At 32.5% G+C, this 13,372-nt stretch overlaps 4 protein-coding genes across 5 annotated transcripts in view; 2 read left to right on the top strand and 2 right to left on the bottom strand.

Annotated features, from left to right (window-relative positions):
• LOC142976210 (5'-3' exonuclease PLD3-like) overlaps window positions 1-4,761 on the bottom strand; it is a 51,519-nt gene extending 46,758 nt beyond the window's left edge. The window contains exon 1 of one of the 2 annotated variants that reach the window (XM_076119480.1): window positions 4,445-4,761. In XM_076119480.1, the coding sequence (XP_075975595.1) occupies window positions 4,445-4,708 (264 nt within the window). In that variant the 5' untranslated portion in view covers window positions 4,709-4,761. Of the gene's footprint in view, window positions 1-3,829; window positions 3,971-4,444 lie in introns of those variants that run through there. The other variant, XM_076119484.1, reaches the window with a different exon arrangement.
• Window positions 4,762-8,045: 3,284 nt separating this feature from the next.
• LOC142975812 (THO complex subunit 7 homolog) lies at window positions 8,046-9,072 on the bottom strand. Its single transcript, XM_076118886.1, has 3 exons — window positions 8,943-9,072; window positions 8,725-8,848; window positions 8,046-8,590 (listed from the first exon to the last, which is right to left on the bottom strand). Exons 1-3 carry the CDS (start codon window positions 8,950-8,952, stop codon window positions 8,116-8,118), a joined length of 609 nt encoding a protein of 202 aa, XP_075975001.1. The 5' UTR covers window positions 8,953-9,072; the 3' UTR covers window positions 8,046-8,115.
• A 239-nt stretch (window positions 9,073-9,311) lies between these two features.
• On the top strand, window positions 9,312-10,125 carry LOC142975813 (solute carrier family 35 member F2-like). Its single transcript, XM_076118887.1, has 3 exons — window positions 9,312-9,500; window positions 9,587-9,778; window positions 9,987-10,125. Exons 1-3 carry the CDS (start codon window positions 9,442-9,444, stop codon window positions 10,078-10,080), a joined length of 345 nt encoding a protein of 114 aa, XP_075975002.1. The 5' UTR covers window positions 9,312-9,441; the 3' UTR covers window positions 10,081-10,125.
• On the top strand, window positions 10,113-13,372 carry LOC142975811 (solute carrier family 35 member F2-like). The gene is made up of 4 exons (XM_076118885.1): window positions 10,113-10,234; window positions 10,534-10,901; window positions 11,075-11,223; window positions 11,421-13,372. Exons 1-4 carry the CDS (start codon window positions 10,174-10,176, stop codon window positions 11,587-11,589), a joined length of 747 nt encoding a protein of 248 aa, XP_075975000.1. The 5' UTR covers window positions 10,113-10,173; the 3' UTR covers window positions 11,590-13,372.

Below are 13,372 nucleotides of genomic sequence, written 5' to 3'. Positions count from 1 at the left end.
TAATTATGTTAACGTTACCAGGCTATAGATTTATATGATCTTCAAAAGATCGTAATAACCTCAAAAAATATGTTAGCCAAATGCTATAATGGCGTCTCGATCAAGCAGCTCTCAGAGTTGGTTACATCTGCTCTAGCGCCTTAAGCTGTACAAAGGCTCTAGTGTTTGCTGTTGTAGACCTCAAGGTTTTGCAGTTGTGGCATAGGAGTGCTTCAATATAACTGTTTTGGTCGCACACCAGCATTTTACTCGTACTTTTAGGGGTCAGTCGTTGAATATTAAAATAGTTTGAAAATCATTTTTTTTATTTATTTTATTTATTTTATTTATTTTATTTATTTTATTTATTTTATTTATTTTATTTATTTTATTTATTTTATTTATTTTATTTATTTTATTTATTTTATTTATTTTATTTATTTTATTTATTTTATTTATTTTATTTATTTTATTTATTTTATTTATTTTATTTATTTTATTTATTTTATTTATTTTATTTATTTTATTTATTTTATTTATTTTATTTATTTTATTTATTTTATTTATTTTATTTATTTTATTTATTTTATTTATTTTATTTATTTTATTTATTTTATTTATTTTATTTATTTTATTTATTTTATTTATTTTATTTATTTTATTTATTTTATTTATTTTATTTATTTTATTTATTTTATTTATTTTATTTATTTTATTTATTTTATTTATTTTATTTATTTTATTTATTTTATTTATTTTATTTATTTTATTTATTTTATTTATTTTATTTATTTTATTTATTTTATTTATTTTATTTATTTTATTTATTTTATTTATTTTATTTATTTTATTTATTTTATTTATTTTATTTATTTTATTTATTTTATTTATTTTATTTATTTTATTTATTTTATTTTATTTATTCTTTAAAAACAGTTGACAGACTGAACCACCACTGCACCTATGTAAATATATTATGATAATAATTTTAAGCTTTAGTATAAAGGTATATTACTCGGTTATAGCGCTTTAGGTGCTTAACATAATTTTGTAATCCCCATGGCTGTAAAAATGTTTCGAATGATACCTTATACATCTATTTGCCGTACAGAAGCCATATAAATATCTGATATAACGCTCAAGGCGCTATTAAAGACCTACGCAACTCTTTTATAGATGAGTAATACACTAGCCCTAAAAAAATCTGTTATAGAACCTAAGGCATTACAAAAAGCTTATTTACGCTCTTGAGCGCTATAAGCGCAACGCATAACTCCGTTTAAACTCCTTTATCTCCTAAAGTCCCCTTATACAGTTAACGGTGTTATAGAAGATTCCATTAACTCAGTTATACTTCCCAGGGCTGTCTAGCGATGCAATTACATGCTCATATATCACTATAAGTCATTAGTTTCCTACTAAACGGCTACTGTCCCGCCTAGCTGTTAAAGGGTTTTTTAAATAGCTAGTATACAACTTATAGAGAATTGTACAGCATTTGAACGACTCTTATGCAACTATCAGGCTGTATAACGACTGTATAAGCAGCTTGTGTGCTAGTTGGGTAGAACTCACGTGACATCGTAAAAATACAGTCTAAAAATTTTCCGATGGACGAAGAAGTTTTCAAACTGCAAAGACTTATAATCATCATCAATTTATTCGGGGCAGTGATATTCCATATGACGAAAAATAAATCGGGAAAAATCTTAGCAAAACCTCTAAAAACATGAACAAAGGAGACATTTTTATCGAATAATATACGAAATCCACTTTTTGACCATAATTTCTTAATTCCAACACTATTGAAAAAACTACAAACTAAAACTTTTAATGCTCGTTGTGCAATTTTAACTTCACAAAACCTACAAGACCATCGCGAAGAAAAAGTAAATCGGATCTGTTTAACTTCTGGAAAGTCGGTCTCGGTCATTGTGAACACGAGAGATAAAACTGTTGAATTCTTTTGTAAAGGCATCAAAACTTTTTTATTAATAAAGGAATACGATGCTGAATGCTAAATGAGAACATTTCTGCATATTAAATCCTGATAAACCATATTGTGTTTTTCACAAAGGCAGGAGCATATAGGTACCTCACCTATACTGACTGCCGGCTTTCCTATACGCTGAACAAAAGTAAAATGCAAATGCGTTAGATGGCGGCACGGAATATTTGCATATCAATACAAATCTCTACCAACGTATGTGTTTAAGTTTTAATAAATGTATTGTTAATATGCGATATGATATGAATCGTAGTACAGCTATTGTGGTGCAAAAGAATTATCCTGTTTAAAAAAAAACGTTACACTCTCGGGCCTCGGCCTTTATATTGGGAATCGCATCCAAACAAATGCTTCTTATCAAAGTATTATTTTTACCAAGGGGAGCTGCCTATGTTATTTTAAATTGCTGTGAAATTAAGTAAAAGTTAGTATAGATCGGTGGTAAACTAACATCGCATCCTATTTTAGGTCTTTAATTTTATTTTGAAGTAGAAATCGAATCTCGATAAGACAAAACATATTACTTGCTATAATAAATATAAATTATTTTTCAAAACTTCTGTTGGAAAACCCTTGCGAATTTGAACTCAACCTTGGAGTCGATCAAAATATTGATATTGTGACAGTATGGGTTGTCCGTACGGAAAACAAAAATAGTTTTAATATCATACACTTAACTTATTCGTAGAATCAAAGTTAATACTGCTATTATGAACAATTTCAAACTCGATACACCAATTTTTTCGCAGTAAATTGTTGAAAATAGGCCGTCTGTCATTATTTTTAAACTCGGTCACTGAAGCTAATGCAATAATTGGAGGTGCATGTCAGTTGTTCGGTAAAATGTTCATAATAGGAAAAGTTTAGGTTGATGACCTCGTGGAAATTGCATGAAATAGGACTTGTGGAATGTGGGTTAAACGATATTGCACCGATATAATGTTACTGAATATTTTTTATCGTATTGTAGCATTTTTTTTCAGTTAATATTATATTTAATACGTGAATGACCTGGAAAACATTTCTAACCTCATTTCGTATAAATTATTTGTGACAATAGTTTGCAAGCTTTTTCATTCTCCTATTGCAACTACGACAAATTAATAGCATACTGGACAATTTAACCCTGCGACAGCCTATCCCATCTTATTACTTTAACGAATTAGCTGATAATAAGTACTTATAAATAAGGATGCAGTGGGTCTCTTATGTTGCTATTTATTTAAAACATGTAAGAGCACTATGAGTTTCTAGTTATAACCTAAACTATAGCCTCAGTAACAAATGGAATGTCAGACAACCATTAAGTTAAATGATGTTATACGTTACGTGTAGTGAAATGTCAACAATGCTTTTACATCGCACATCATAATTAAAACTATAACTTCGTTATTGACACGACTTGAGTTTAATTTAAAAGGTTGTACGTACGTAGGTGACAAACGTCCATAGACAATCGCAGAATATATAAATCTTCTAAATAGAGCTAAAATAAGTGGAAAATTAAATATTATTGTGATGCGCTTGTTGATGAAAATGATTTAAAAGTTGATATGGGTTATTTAGGTGTGTTAATTAACCAAACTGTACCAGATTTTTTGAATTGTAACGGCTGTGCTCCTGACGTGCATCAAACAAACCTCTAACCGAAAATGTATCAAACGAAACCTCAGTTTAAGTGAATAATTGGAACAAGGTCGAACGCCGAGGCCCGACGGCGTCTGCTGCCACCGCGATGTCTTCCTTCACGTGTAAAATCGATATAATAGCAACGGTCGCATCGCCGCACGACACAATAAAACAAGAATATCAACACCATATTATACACTAAACTTCGCCCACCTCAAATCGAATCAGCTTGCAAATATTTCAGTCACGCCGACACAAGCACTACGCACTATGAACGGTATATTTGCACTGTTATTGAATATCGTTTATTACCAATGAACAATGAAAGTGGACTGCACAGTGCACATGCCCCGCGCGCCTATGCATCTTTTACACTGAAGACAAGGACGTGAGTTATTGGTTGTAAAAAGTTTTCGATGCGCGACAAACACTTTGTTTTACATCGTGCCGTGTTGATGTTTTTTGACTGAATGTTGTTCTAGATTTTCAGGTTGATGTTATGATTACGTTGTAAGTTACACATTAATATTGCACATGCAATATGCAAATGATGCTTTCACAATGAATTAAACTAACGGTAATGGTTCTCTTTACATAATTTATTAAAAAAATAGAAAAGGGTTACCTGGTACGTAAATATCCATACTATTGGTTTGCACTTTACTTAATTGTGTTTTGCATAAATAAAAATACCTCAGGTCTCATAAAAGTAATGAAATTCACGGGCAATACATTTGTAATCGATTTGATTGAAGTCAAAACAAGACACGAAGTGGCTTGCGTACATAACAAAAGTTCGGAAAAGTTTTGAGATGAAAGCGTACTTACCGATAATCCTGGATTGCATCCCGACGTGATGGAGTTTCTCCTGAACTTGGGGACGCAAATCTGCATGGAGCTCTTCCCCTTGGGTGGACCAGCACACCCATACTCATCACTCCTGTTGTTCCTCGTTAAGTTAATGTTGTTCGTGTTGTTGACTTTGACCAAAATATTGCAAGTTTGAGACGCGATTTGGAAAAGGCCTTCTTCTAAGTTTCGTTTGTTGTGGTACTGTCTATTGAAGTGTAGATAGTCCCACCAGGAAGGCATTTTCTTTTATGAAACGTGTGTAAGTTGCGGAGCTGTGCTGCGAGTGCGAGCGTGCGTTCGACAGCGGCGCGCTTACCAAGTACTGGCTTTATGTAAGACTCGGTGTGGACTTGCGCGATAAACTTTACTTTTTGACTATGTACTGTCGCGGGGGAAAGTGTGCTGTTTTGTTGTTGTTGTTCAACTTACGTCAGTTCTTTTGTTCTGTTAGCTTTTGTAAATAAGGGATCAAGTTATTGCAGATTTAACTTGAGATTCAATATAAAACTTTCTTGTGTTTAAATGACTAGGTAATACGTGATTAGTGCAACTGATTTGTTTTAAGGTTTCAATCACAAGCTATTCTTGAATCTGTTCTAACATACAACTCTGTAAAAAGCTTTCACGTATAAATAAAAGTAGGTAAAATCTTTACAAATAAGTTTTTTAACACAATCACTGTTATAATTTTTTTTCGAATATAGATATTATATAGGTAGGTATTAATATAGGTATTTCAGTAACATTCCACGTCAGAGGGCCTTTCCAATAGGCTTACTATTTTCAGGCGTTTAAATACTTTTATATCGAGCCAGAAGATATTTATAGTTTAAATTTTGCGCTGCCAAAATATTTATGGCTTTTTACGACGATTGTACGTTCCGCAGGTGGATTATTAATTAATTTACTTTTATTGACTTTTGGACAATACATTTGATGGATACATTAGGGAATACGAAGTTTTAGATAAGACACGCAACACAAAAATTAAATATCAACCGTTATTGTCTGCGAAAAAACTGTTTAAATTAAATAGCTATTTCTAGAACGTTCTTTAGGAAAAGTTGTGTAAAAGTTTGTAGACGTATTAGGCATTGTTTTACTGTTGAAGTAATAAAATATTATGAATATAATTTATGTAAAATAACACACGGCGACGCGATTCAATGCCAACTGTCGACTCCAGAGCAATGCCCTGTGTAGGTATGAGAAGAGTTCATTCACGAATTCAGTCTCATTTATATGCAGTAAATCAAACATTTTATAGAATTTCTTCTTCTTGGGAAATCACGGTACCAAGGTATTTTGTAATAAGAACACTTTAATGGTACATAACAAATATTTTTTTACGTAAAAATATTGTAGATACACGTTACGGATACAAAACACAATAGTACCGAAGACATTAGATATGGTTTGTGAGCATAGTACTTATGTAGTAAGTCGTAATTTGTACGAATACGGGACTCCGCCCTCATGACTACAGAGTGTAGAGGGCACGAGGCACCCTCTTATGGGACATTCACAAGAAGTTATGTGATGGGACTTCGATCCAGTCCGGCGAGTATCGGCCATAACAAAAGCTAATGTTCCTTAACTTAGTATTTTAACAATCTGTAATACACGAATGATAAAATCATTGTTTAAAAACTCGCCTCTTTGTACATAGGTTTCGTATCCTGAAATAATATCTACCTTCAAACATAAATGAGATAATTGAATAAATACGTAACTGGACTACGAATTTGCTACGTTCTATGTTTGTAGCGTCTATAATTTCGTAGCTCGTAGCGGATTCGTAGTTTGTAGCAAATGAAAGAATCGTCTGATAATCGCAAAATAATGACGGTGTAGTACGAATACATCGAGACAAAATAATTGAAGACAGCTCAATATGTCAGCAGTTTTGCGGCATTAATCAAATCTGTTCCAACATTCTAGCTCCATGATCAAATTACCTATCCAATAGGTGCCTACTTTTGTTTACATTTGCTCTTTCATTAGCAGTTTTAGTGTATCAAAATATTTACAGATACTAGTTTTGGATTAGTTTGTATTAGGTAGGTATATATGGCACCGACTCATAAAACCTTGATCACTTGAATAATTAAATTGAAAACCTAACTCACACAGAGTGACGATCCGAAATCCAAATGAAACGAAAATTAAAGTATTGCTTTCATTAAATACTAATTACAGAATTAATGAGCTATAATTAGAGTTTCGAATCTTCTAACAGATTTTAATTCAATCAATATTTATTGCGAAAGCAGTTTAAATTAACGGAATGCATTAAATTGCTTTTAGATATTTTATATTGCGAAAGTTGGATAATTTTGTTAGAAATGAATTCTTAGTTACTGTTTTAAATCGCGTTGCTAAGTATGTTAAAATAGGCTCACTCTCTATTACATGGGAAATAGATATTAGATCATACAAATTCGATTACAAAAGACGTAAAGTTATAAATGAAAAAGAAATGAACGGTATCGATGATACCAACATCAACTAAGGCTGATACAAATTATAAGGCTACAAAAGTGTTCCTTGAGTCTGAATGTAATTGACCCGTGAAAGTGCATCTAATGCTTCAGTTATGAGAACCTTTTCACGTTGCGTGCTATTCGTTGCATATTTCAAAACTTTATAAAATACAATAGACCAAAATAAAATAGAGCACGAAGCCTTGCATGTCTCACTTTATCATGACAGTAGCCGTAATTACGTCGGTAACACTACAGTAAAATATTTAGCAGTTATGTGAACAACACGTAAAAACCAGCCACTCGCTGTTTGTTCAAGCTTCAAGGCAAAGGGAACTAAAACATTAATGGATCTAATGATGAATTAACAATTACCACTTGCTGGTTAAATGTAGTTTTGTACTTGTTGTAAAGGTTCAGACAACATTGAGCTTTCATGACGTAAAATGAAAACAACGGTTATTTTACGATGTTTTGTCTCTGATAGCATTTGATTTGATCTACGCAAGTACAATTGTTGTAGTCGTTGGTTCAATTCCTCCCGAAATCAATGTTTCAATACCTACCCTAAAGATTGTTTTGGTGTGGTTGCAAATTAAATATTGTTTAGTTAATAGGTATATCCTATTATATATACTTATTATATTGTTATAAAATTCAAAGATAAATCTACACATTATGTATGTATGTATATCTACTACACACCTTCAATCAAGGTAATGTAATGAAAGGTTACTTTGAAGTCAATTAATCACTCAGAATAATGGTGTGTTATTAAATTTACATTATGAAACAAACAAGCTGACTCACTGATTGGTAAACAATCAGTTAAGGACTTATGAAGCAAGGTTTCTGATATATTATTACTCACAGTTAAGATAACTGTAATAAAGACCAACTACTAACTAGTCTTGATGCATAAATGTTATAGGTTAAACTACCAACCAATTTGAAACATACTATCATAGCTCCTTTTTCTTCTTTCGTGACCTCATAACTTGGGATCAGCACATGTTTTAGCTCAACCCATGCTACAAAGGCTTGCCAGACATCAAACTACACTATCATAATTATAATACAATGAAAATCATTAGAATTTTTAAAAGTATTGTATTGTCGAAAGTTACACAATTTTCATTGTTCTTAAAAATATATAAGTTAAAACTAAGATTCATTCAAAACATCTCTCATCTCAATGTCATCTGACAGAGATTCTGTGTCATCAGGTTCATCCAATAATGCTTGCAACTGGTGTATAGAAGTAACCAATACATGAAACTGCTTTTTTCTCAATGCCAACCGGCTTTCCAACTGCTGTTTTGTTGATTCCAAACTTGAAAGTTCCGTTTTCAAAGTACTGAGTCTTTCTAATGTTTCTTTTCTATCTGGCTGTTCGCTGATGACCTTAGCCAACACGTCATACTCTATGCGATTTTTCCGTACAGTCTTTGCCTGAGCAAGGTCTAATTTACTCTTCTCTATATTACCCTTGGCAACTTCTATACCATTTTCCAATATTTGTGAGAGTGACTCGTAACTTTTAAGTTCTGCCGCCATCATTTCTGAGCCGAGCTGAGACTTAGTTACGGCAAACTCGCATTGTGCTAGTTGAGCTAACATTCTATCATGAGTTGATTTACTAAAAAAAAGAAAACACATATTATTGTTTTATGTACCGAGGGAGTCTTATTGCACAATAAGACTGACAATTTAATCGTCATTGTTTATGTTTTTTTATATAACAAGAAAATTAATAATAACCAAAATTCTAACCTCTCGTCGGCTTTCTCATCTGTGCTGTTGCACCATTTTATTAAAGTTTTTAGAAGTACGTTCAACCTTCTATCATCGCCTGTTCCATCTCCATCAATCAGAAGTCTTCTACGAATCACATCCTCTGAAAAACAAGGAAAAATACTATAAAATGCATGTACGGCAAATATAATAATTTAGTGTTCATTAACGATAATCGTATTTTAAAGATTACATACCATCTCCCATTTTAACAGATTTTATCAAAATACTACCGAGGAAAGCCTTAATATTTAGTAGAACTTTATTTATTTACAAAACACGACGCTATCAAATTGAGATGAACGACCATTATTTTGGACATGTAAAGTTGCGTTCAGAAATCCAACGATAGTCCAAATAATTTATAAAGCAAATACGCTACTATAGTGGATAAAAACAACCGTTTATTGTTGATTTCCTGTGCGGGAGATGTAATTTTTAGTTTTGAACAAAAAAAGCAATTATTTATTGAAATTATGTATTTATTTATTTAATTTCTCTTCACGGGGTGTCATTTATGTACCACCTAATTATTGAGTTTTAGAACGAACATCTATGTTGTCAAATTTTGTTTTGCCTTTCAGCCCGTGTGAAGAAAATTATGGCTATTTATTACGATATTGTGATTATCCTCGAGGATTTCATCCAAAACGGAACTATCTATAGTTAAACTCCTTAAAGATATCCAGAAGAAGCATGGAGAATCCAACTTTTAGTGATAAAATCGAGTCCTACTTATCGGAATTGGGGCGATGGCTAGTATTTTAAACTCGAAATTATAGCAAGCTTTTTAAAAAAATACATGGATTGTCTTAATTTTTTTGTTTCGTTTTGAATGCAGGAGGGTGTGGCGAAGTATACTTCTTGGCCAGGTGATATCGTTGCTGCTGAGTGGTAAATGTATCCTGACTACTTTGCTGCAGAGTGCTACCTGGCAGTTCCCTACAACAGCTCAACTCGTCGTCCCATATCTAGCGCTCTTTATACTATTCACTCCATCCCTTCTGTGCAATGGCTTGGAGAAATTGTCCAAGTAAGTGCAACTTTATTTCATTTCATTTAGATAAACTATTATATTAAGACCTTTCTTGCACAGTGATTTTTCAAAGGTTTATCTTTAATAAACACGCTCAAAATTTTCAAACATTATAGTCAGAACTTATGAAACATTTTATCTTCTTGCTATTTATAAATAAAACACCATAGTATAAACCAGTAGTAATTTCACACATTTCTTTCAGAAAATGGTGGGTGGTAATCATAGCCTGCACTCTGGATGTAGAAGCCAGTTGGCTGCTGGTAATGTCACAGCGCTTCACATCTGTGCTAAGCTGACAGCTGTTAGCCTGCAGTGGGGTGGGGGCAGCACTAGTGGGGGGAGCATGGCGAGGCCAGAGGCTGGGGGTGGTGCATGTTGCTGGCGCTACTATGGGGCTAATGGCTGTAGTGTGTGTGGTGTGGGCTGATGTTGAGGGTGCACCTACTGATGGTAAGTTCAATCAGTTTAGTGTAATACATACCTAACTGTAACATTTAAGAGACATGGGTATTCAAACTCCAATCAATAAAACGGCACTCTCTAATTCTACTTGTTAATTACCATGCTGTTTCTACATCCATCCAGTATCTAAGGAATGATTTATTGCTAGGATAATAGGAGTAGTGATCTCAATGTAGTTTCATTTACCAAATTCGATCTGAAGGGATGGCTCCTTATTTGTTGTTGCACTTCCATTACTCTCCCAATATATCTATTGTCTTATAAATTACAAATATCTTCATTTTCAGGTAAAAACCAACTGGTTGGTGACATGCTATGCCTCGCTGGTTCACTTCTCTTTGCAATGGTCACAGTTCTCCAAGAAATGATGCTAGAAACACAATCATGCTCTGACTACTTAGCCCTACTGGGTTTGATTGGAAGCATAGTGTCCTGCACTCAAACATTTTTCCTAGAATTTAGTGAGCTGATGGCTTTCAACTGGTATGACTTAGATACCATTGTGCAGTTGGGCAGCTACTGTTCTGTGCAGACAATATTCCAAATACTGCAGTGTTTTATGCTGAGAGATGCCGGATCTATAATACTGCATTTGTCGTTTTTATCAGCTGATTACTATACTCTTATTGCTGGGATGTATATATTTCAGTTTAAGGTAAGGATATCTAATATTTGATTAATAATTATTTCAGTATATTTCATTACAGTTTGAATGTAGATCTCTGATTATTTTGCACTGATGTCTAGCTTTTTAAAAACTTTAATTTATCATGACATATTATTATTATGAAAATACTAGATGAGTTAATAATTTTCTTTATATTTCAGTTCCACGCACTCTACTTCTTATCGTACATGCTGGCTATGGTGGGCGTATTTCTATTTAGCGCTCGACCGACGCGACCGCCTCCACCTGAGCCCGATCGGTTGCCGCAGCTCGTCAATGATTCGGTTCAGAGTCAAGACAATGTTTCTATGTAAGTAGAGTTTCTAAAAATATTGATTTTACCACATACTTTTATCATGATCATGGTACTAAATTTTGTTTTTGGCACGTTTACGTTCGAGCACGCACATATACGTATACGCTCTTACAGTCGCGAACAAACATAAATATGGACTTATTGTCGATTCACGTAAAAGTCTGAAATTTACAAACAACCTTACCTTCCAGGGAATACACAGTACCGACTCTAGACTGTATACCGATCGAAGGTCTGGAGCCACCGATGAGCAGAGATACAACATTCACATCTTTCCTCGGCGGTCCACAGACTGTACCTAATGGAGTCGTGACCTTCGCCCAAACGAACGGAGCGCAGATCGCGAAAGAGACCTGTTAATGTAACCCGTAGACTGTATGTAATCTTTATGGAGTGTATGAGCTATGTTGGTGTACGAATGCGTGATCATTTCATTATTGATTTCCTACACTACAATTTTTCTATATTCGCAGAGCCTAACCAGAGTATATTTTTAAAGTATTGTTATTGATTTTGTCTATTTTATATTCATTTTATAAACGTAAAGAGTTTATACTCAATTTGTAAACAATGTTGCAACATATACATCATTATTCATCATAAAGTTTGGAAGATATTTCTTTCAATATTCCACAGTGAGCTTAATCTCGGCTGAAAGGTTATTATTTTGATCAAATTGTATCGAAATTTATATAATACTCATAACTTTGTATTGAAATGTTTACTCATAGATAATACTTTTGTAATATTTCTGTCAAAATAGTATCGTCCTATTATTCATCTCGCGTCTTAGCTAAAGTAAATCCAATTTAGTCTGTAAAACAGTCCGCCTTTTAGCCCTACGTGTCGCCATTCTAAGAATGTCTAGCACATGACGTTTGAAAGTTAACTCAATTTAATATCAGCCTTGGATAAATAAAATTTAAGCACATTTTTGTTTAAATGTAATTATTGTGATATGTTTCTAGTCATATTTACATTCCATAGTTTGCACAGTGAAAGAGTGACTGGTTGTAATACATTCGTAAAATGTTGTATCTGTATTTATGTTAGGTGTTGTCTTTTAAATGGTATTATTGTTTAAGCAAGCTTTCCATGCATGTCCCATCTATTTAGTAAGTAAAAGAAATTCTAATTTAAGAGTTAAGACATTGACTGGGAATTAGCGAATCTAATAATGTAATCATTTCAGTACATTAATGTTTAATCTCACCCAATATTAGTCATAGGTACACTGACTATCTAGGTAACTAGTCATTTAGCATAATATTAGCGCACACTAACGTTATATAGGTATAGTCATTAACATATAAATGCTCCATTTTAATATAACCCTAGCAATACTGACCTAACTGAAAAAAAAAACGAAACTGCCACATATTCGAATTTTTACTCAATTTTTTATTCTCAGTATTAAAATAGCAATGTTTATATGAAATTTTAACTGTAGTTTCTATAAAGAAAGTGAAATTGTATCGGGATTTTGTAAAGTTTAGAACATTTAAATATTAGTCAAGGCTGACCACTACATATGGGCAACCTTTTTTGATAGTTCGATTTAGAAGTCCAATAATATTGACTATGGGTTTTATATAAGATCTAGTACCTACTCAAAAATCATGTTTCTAAATATATAGCTTTATTCTGATATTTATTTAATAGTAAGTTTCACCTAGCAGAGTATGAGCACCTATAGTTCTTGAGATTTCATTCCGTCGAGTTTTATTAAGCAAGTTCCTTTTCAATCTTTAAAATATATTTACTTACTTGTTGATATTATTTTTATCTGAGATTCTAGGAACGTTATGACGCTCAATTATTAAAAATAAGTATAAGAATTTTAATAGTGAAATTAGTCCATTAGATAAATCTATCAGTAATTGGGATGATCACTTTGGAATTGAATATATTGTGTATTATATTGTTTTATAAGAGTTTCTAACAAATGAAGTTATTTCACCAACATGATGGTTGTGTTATGTTAATTGTAAAATATTTAAGCTATTTATTAAATTGTTGCGAGTTACTTAAACGCTGGACACGATAAAATTATGTAAAATATTTAATTTCTTGAATGTAACGCGAATAATTTAAATGTGTACTCTAAAATGGGACTTAAATATACAATGTTTTCATGAAATAT

This window comes from Anticarsia gemmatalis, chromosome 10 (genome assembly GCF_050436995.1).
Source record: "Anticarsia gemmatalis isolate Benzon Research Colony breed Stoneville strain chromosome 10, ilAntGemm2 primary, whole genome shotgun sequence".
Classification (NCBI taxonomy): domain Eukaryota; kingdom Metazoa; phylum Arthropoda; class Insecta; order Lepidoptera; family Erebidae; genus Anticarsia; species Anticarsia gemmatalis.
Note: the sequence above shows the minus strand (reverse complement) of the source record. Positions and strands in the feature narration are given on the sequence as shown.

Excerpts from the sequence above, each read along its gene's own strand:
- LOC142975813 (XM_076118887.1), top strand. The coding sequence starts at position 9,442 with ATGGAGAATCCAACTTTTAGTGATAAAATCGAGTCCTACTTATCGGAA. Across the intron at positions 9,501-9,586 it reads TTATCGGAATTGGGGCGATG|GAGGGTGTGGCGAAGTATAC; the intron begins GCTAGTATTTTA and ends TTTTGAATGCAG. Across the intron at positions 9,779-9,986 it reads GGCTTGGAGAAATTGTCCAA|AAAATGGTGGGTGGTAATCA; the intron begins GTAAGTGCAACT and ends CATTTCTTTCAG.
- LOC142975811 (XM_076118885.1), top strand. The coding sequence starts at position 10,174 with ATGGGGCTAATGGCTGTAGTGTGTGTGGTGTGGGCTGATGTTGAGGGT. Across the intron at positions 10,235-10,533 it reads TGAGGGTGCACCTACTGATG|GTAAAAACCAACTGGTTGGT; the intron begins GTAAGTTCAATC and ends CTTCATTTTCAG. Across the intron at positions 10,902-11,074 it reads TGTATATATTTCAGTTTAAG|TTCCACGCACTCTACTTCTT; the intron begins GTAAGGATATCT and ends TTTATATTTCAG.
- LOC142975812 (XM_076118886.1), bottom strand. Across the intron at positions 8,591-8,724 it reads GATGAGAAAGCCGACGAGAG|TAAATCAACTCATGATAGAA; the intron begins GTTAGAATTTTG and ends TCTTTTTTTTAG.